This window comes from Mustela nivalis (assembly GCF_964662115.1).
Source record: "Mustela nivalis genome assembly, chromosome: 19".
NCBI classification, from domain to species: domain Eukaryota; kingdom Metazoa; phylum Chordata; class Mammalia; order Carnivora; family Mustelidae; genus Mustela; species Mustela nivalis.
In genome coordinates, this window is record NC_139038.1 from 10,962,408 (window position 1) to 10,968,652 (window position 6,245).

The window sequence follows — 6,245 nt, forward strand, 5'->3', positions numbered from 1 at the left end:
CCATAAACGGGTCTGAAGTCTTGAGCGCTCGCCGAGGCTTGCTGGCAAGATTTCCCGCAGGCGACAACATGCCCGCCTGCCCGACCTCGGGCCACGAGGCACCAGGGACCAGGCAGGCTGCGGGTCTGGCCCAGGCAGGCAGTGTGGGTCTCTGTGGACGTGGGCGTCCTCACACTCACCGAGGTGCTTTCTTGGCCAACCAAATGAGAGGGACTTTCTTTCTAGAGTGGACTTTAAAGACAATCGCATTTTACTGGCGCAAAAAAAAAAAAAGTGTGTTGCAGGTTCCTGCAACCTGAATGGACTCCGGGATAATGACCTTGCCCCGCCCCCTTCATGGTGACACGAGCTCTCAGCAATTCCTCTGCTATGTGGCCCCTGGGGCAACCAAGCTGGTGGGCTCCTAGGCCTGGCTGAGTGGTCCCTGGGACAGTTTTTTGTTTGTTTGTTTTAAGATGATCTTTATTCATGTGGGAAAGAAAGAGACAGAGCACAAGCGGAGGGAGAGGCAGACGGGGAAGCAGGCTCCCCGCTCAGCAAGGAGGCAGATGCGGGGCTCCTTCCCAGAACCCTGAGATCATGACCTGAACGGAAGGCAGACGCTTAACCGTCTGTGCTGCCCAGGTGCCCACCAGGACAGGTCTTACCGCCTTAATTCCTGGGTTCAAATCCCAGCTCTGCCACTTCTGTGTGCTCCGGGGCACTCAAGTTCCTCGCTGTCCTTATCTGTAAAATGGGAACATCCCAACTCCAGCTTGGCGTTGGCCTCGTTGTTACTATACACTCACTGTCGGTGGCCAGCGTGCTCCAGTTTCGCCTTGGACGGCTGCAGGGAGTGACTCTGAGTCCCACAAGAGTAGCAGGAGCTTCTGTCTGCCCCTGGCCTCCTCCCCCCCCCCGCAAGCCCCCAGGCAGCAGCTCCCCCTCCTCACCCCCTGCAGCAGTGGGTCCTGATTGGTCTGTGATGGTCTCATTCCCTGAGCCAGGGATTGGTGCAGGCCTGTCCATGTGACCCGGTTCTGCTCAATGAGACGAAGTCGTGCAGGAGTAGGGTGTGCTCCTGGAGAGGTTTCTGAGACACTCTGAAGGCAAGGAGCCTTTCCCAACACTGGGTTTCCGACCAACGGACAATAAAGCTTACAGCGGCCCGGGGCCATTCCAGAGGGAGCCGCACTGCCAGGCCAAGGATGGCCAAACACAGACCGGAAGCCCTGGGTCCTTAAGGACATCACCAAGCCATTAGGTTACCACACTTAGAGCACCTGACTCACAGCCTCTTATCACACAAACCTATCAAACTTAGCCAGCAAAGTATTTGCAACCCAAAGCATCCTGCTGATATCCCGGGGTTGGTCTCATCTCCTCTGCTTGAGATTAAGCCCATCAGGCGGGAGAAGGGTCTGAGCTCAGCCTGTGCACTCAGGGAAGACTTCCTGGAGGAGGTGAAATGGAATCCAAAAGAATGAGCAGGCCGATAAAGGGAGCAGGGCAAAGGGCAACATTCCAGGCAGCCAGAACAAAGGCCTGAGGTTGCGGACACCATAGCGTGTGTGTATATGTGTGTGTCTGTGTGTCCACGTGTATGCACGCAGGTGAGACAATCTGTGTGGCTGGGAGCAGGGAGAGGTGAGGCTGGAGAGCCAGAGGTGGGGTGGGCTGTGGGGGGGCCTTCAGCCAGGTTACAGAACCTCAGGCTATCACCAGGGCAGAGGACAGGTTCTGTGGGCAGCCTTGATTTTGTTCGCCCACGGTCTCGCCCTCCGGCTTTGTGCCTAGAATAAGTGGCCTCCGTGGGTCCAGCCATACCCAAATGCTGTGCTGAACCTGGCGCAGGGGCAGGGGCACCGGGCCCAGCTTCTCCAGGTGCGCTGCTGCCCACCGTGCCTCTTCCAGCCCCCAGGGCGCTCACAGGAGGCCCTGGCTGAAATCTGGGTCACTCCACGCACGAGTCGGACATCTATCAAACGGGCGGTTACTAAGTACCGACAAAGCAGTGTGCTGAGCGCGGCAGAGAAAGGACCTGGTTCAAATCCCAATTCTGTCTCTTCCCAGCTGGGTGACCTTGAGCCAAGCCACATTCCTTCTCCAAACCCGGCACCTTTGCCTCTTTGTGGGAGATGTGAAATCAACGGGTGGCTTGCTTCTCTCCGGGGCTGGCCGGGCATGGGCGTAAGCAGTGGGTAAAACAAGGCTCAGAAAGCTTCCTGGGGGGGGAGGCTTCCCACCTGGGTGGGACCACGAGAGGCCGACAATATGCTGTGACAGACAGCTGAGCAGCGATGAAAGGTTCTGGGGAGGGAGCATCTGAGCGGGGCGGCGAGCCGGTAGGTGAGATGGGCCGAGCGTTCCTGGAGAGAAAAGGTCCACAGAGGCAGGACGGAAAGGACACAGAAAGCCTAGAGCCTCCGGTCTGTGTCCCCGAAGCCTTTAGAACTGTGTGCTGCCCACAGAAGAGCTGGACGGACTGTTGAATACGGGCATCGTTTGAACCTATAATAGCAAATCTCTGAGCTGAAGCCAGAAGATGCGGATTCAAAACCCCCGCCTCTCCCGCTCACCGTGTGACCTTGAGCAAGTCATTTCACCTTTGAGCCCCAACCTCCTTCTTTGCAAATGGGTCTTAAACCCACTTCACAGAGCTGTGCGGCGGTGTGTGTGGGATCTAGGAGCAGGATCCCCTTCCCCACCTAGCTAATTCCTATTTTAAAGCCCGAAAATCCAGTGCCGCCGCCTCCAGGAAGCTTCCCAGGCTCCCTCAAGCAATGGCAATCCCCCAGACCTGTCTGCAACCCCAGCTGAGGGGCATCTTAGCATGGCTCAGTCTCGGCCGCACTCTCACACAGACGGAGCACCTTCCCATGCCTCGTCCTTCCCCAAGGCTCCACCCAGATGGACACAAGAAGGAAAGAGTGATTCAGTCCGCTGGGGGTGAAGCAAAGGGCAGGGGGTTCCGGCAAGGTTCAGGGGTGATATCAGTAGATCTTGAAGGGTGAAGAGAAACTGACTGGGAAAGGGACCTGCTTCCAGGCAAGATCAGAAGTCCAAAAGCACAGGGGTGTGAAGGGAAAGTTAAGTAAACTGTGGCTCACCAGAGTCTCTGCCTTGAGTGGCTGACGAGGATTCCCGGTCGAGATTCCACCGGGCCTCAGACACCACGCCGAGGATGCGACCCTACAGGATGCAGCTGAAAACGTGTGACCCAGCAGCACGGGGACACTGAGGGGTGTGTGTGTGTGTGTGTGTGTGTGTGTTATGCACTGGCCCCTGGGCTAGCCTGAGCTAAACTTAGGTCAGGGGAAGGGTGGGGAAAGTGACAGGGCTATGGGCCACCACTGGTGGGGGAACCAAACAGGAGCAAAAGTTCGCCCTGGAGGACTGACTGTTCAAAATGCTCCAGGAGTACATCCCCACTCGACTACCCCTCGCTAAAAAGCCAGCGTCCACAAGCACCGCATGCTACACACGGCAGCCCTGTGAGATCGGGTGGGGGAGGGGTCTTCATGGCAAGGGGACAGAGTGGGGGCCCGCAGGAAAGGGACGCTGCCACAGTCACGCAGGCAGTGCGGGGCTGGCCACAACCTGAGGCCAGCGGCCCGGCCCGGGGTGCGGGGTGCGGGGGAGGCCTTCCGCTGTGGGCCGAATGTGCTCAGCGCCTTCCAGAGCCAGACCCTGGAGACAAGGAGGTGACCTTTGACCTCTGAGGCATCTTGAGCTTGGACTGGACACCTGGGCCACAGACCCGTGGCCTCCAGCAGGGGAGAGAGAAAGGGGAACTCAATGAGGGGTAGGTTTCCCACGGTCAGGAAGGTCAGCAGGGGCTCACCACTGCCCCCCCCCGCCGGCCGGCCCCTGACACCCCCCATGTCTATCTGTCATGTCAGTCTCCTAAACTGGGCCCTGGGGTGGATTCTGGAAGAGGGCCCGTCCCTAGACAAAGGTTGAGGGGCAGAGGGAGTGGCTCTATGCTGCCTTTCTCAGAAGCCCCCAGATGCCCCCTCCTCCCGGCACCCAGGCCCCAGCCGCAGTCTGAGTCATCTTCCCTGTTTGAATGGGAGCGACAAATCAGCCAGGGGGCTGCCTGGGGCCGAGGGCCAAGGGTTGGAAAAACAAGGCCGGTTTCTCTTACCTCCAACCTTGGAAGCTCCAGACAGGCTAGGGGGTGGTGGGCAGAGGGCAGGTAGAGGCGGGATGTAGGGGGTGTCAACGGAGGCGGGGGGAGTTGGGGGCGTCGGGGGGAAGGGGGCAGGGAAAGGTTCAGAATTTGAGCTGCCGGCTTTTGTTTTCAAATGACCTGTTTAATAATTACCTTTGCAATCAAAGGAGCCAGGGCTCGGGGGAAGGAGAGGGTTTCAACGCTCCATACCCCACGGAGCAGCCGGAGAAGAAAGTAAACAAGATGCCACCAGCAGCGGCTCGCTCCTTCTCGCAAACAATGGCGGGACCGAGCTGCCCGCTCAGACACACACATCAAAGTGCGATTTCCAGGCAAGAACTTTAACAGGCAGAGAAGAAGCTGGGACCGGATCATTTCCCTGCATCCCCAGAGCTTCCCGGAGCTCTGAGCCCAAGGGGGGCAGCCGAAGGGGGCCAGTCATTTCAACCTTAACCTTGACCTGGAATATGTTCATTCACTTTGCAGCCGGGGAGAGCCCCCCTCGGCCCCCACCCTGGGAAAAAACCCAACCAGCAACAACTTCACCCTTTGACGGGTCACAGTGCCATGATGGACAAACAAGGGATTTAAGTTACAGCGGCCAGCGCGCGGCTCACACTCCTCTGGGCTCCTTCAAAAACACACCCCACCCCAGGCATCCCCGGCGAGGGCGGGGGGTGGGGAGGGCTCACAAAGTCAGAGCCTGCCCTGGCAGTAGGAAAATCCAACTTGGGTTTTTTTTTTTTTTAAAGGTGGTTGCTGCTTCCCCAATCTCCCAAGGCCTTCAACTATTTTCCCCCTGCAGCATCCAAGCCCAGCCTCGAGGCTGAGCCATAAACACGCCTGCTCCTCCCCCTTCCACGGTTCGGCAACACCCCCCCGCCCCCCCCCCCCCCCCCCCCGACTTCCTCACCTTCCCGGACCTGGAGGAGAAAGCAGCACCGCGACCCTCTCCCGCAGCCCCTCCCGGGCCCTGCCCCGGCCTCCCCGCGCCGTCCGCAACCCTCGCGGGCACCTCGCGATCAACACCCACTAACGATTTTAGGATTTTCGGCTCCGGGCAGCCGCGCTCAGCAGAATCCCTCCCCCGGCCCCGGCGCCGGGGGCCGGCCCAGCCGAGGCCTTGGGGGATGGGGGCGTTCGTGTGTGCTGGCCACGGCCGCGTCCTCACACCTGTTTTTCATTCATTCGTTCGTTCGTTCATTCATTCCCGGGCTCGTCCCTGCGGCCTCCCCCGCCCGCCCGCCCCGGCCCTCCGGATCTCGGGGAGGGGACCGAGATGGGGGCGGGGAGGGGGCGAGAGAGACAGCGGCGGGGGTGCGCCGCGCGCGGGGTGGGGGGCGGCCCGGGGCGCGGGGACCCCGCTCGAGGGCAGGCCCGGCGGCTTCGCGGACGGCAGGCGGGCGGCGGGGCGGGGGCGCTCCCCGGGGCTCGAAGTTGTCGCCCGCGGCCCGGCGGCCGCCCGGGTGCGCCCCTTTGTCTGCGCCCGGCCGGCGCCGCGTCCCCGCGCGCTCACCTGGTCTTGGAGGACAGGAAGGCAAGTTTGATGAGGCCGTAGGTGAAGAGCGGGATGCTCTCCTTGGCGACGCTGGCAACTTGCAGCCGGTGCTCCAGGATGTGGAGTTCCATCGTCCGCCCGCGCTCCGCGCTCCGCCGCGGCTCATCGGCGGGGGGCGAGCCGCGGCCCCCGCCCCCTGCGCGCCCGGCCGGCACCGAGCGCCGCGGCCGGCCGGCCCCGGGGGGGGGGGTTGGACCGGGAGCTCGGCGCCGGGCGGCCCCGGGGCGGACAAAGGGGAGGCCCGCCGAGCCGCGAGGGGCCGCGGGCGGCGGCGGGCGGCGGCGGGCGGGCGGCGGGCGAGGGCGGCAGCGCTGGCGGAGCGGCGCCCGGCGCGGGGAGCAGCTGGTGTTCGCTGGAACAAACAACTTGCCACTCAAACGCCGGCCCGCTGCGCACGCGCGGCCGCCGCGGGGCCTGCCGGGACTTGTAGTCGCGCGCGGCCGGGGCGGCCGGGGCGGCGGGGGCGGGGCGGCCGCGCGTGGGGGCCGGCCGGGCGGCGGGGGAAGGCGGGACCGCGCGCGCCCGCGGGGCCGC

The 6,245-nt window shown here is 62.4% G+C and overlaps 1 protein-coding gene across 1 annotated transcript in view; it reads right to left on the minus strand.

Annotated features, from left to right (window-relative positions):
* The window catches only part of CASTOR2 (cytosolic arginine sensor for mTORC1 subunit 2), a 47,952-nt gene extending 41,957 nt beyond the window's left edge, over positions 1–5,995 (minus strand). Inside the window, exon 1 of the mRNA XM_082712645.1 lies at positions 5,670–5,995. Coding sequence (XP_082568771.1) covers positions 5,670–5,782 — 113 coding nt within the window. The 5' untranslated portion in view covers positions 5,783–5,995. The remainder of the gene's footprint in view (positions 1–5,669) is intronic.
* Positions 5,996–6,245: the final 250 nt, after the last annotated feature.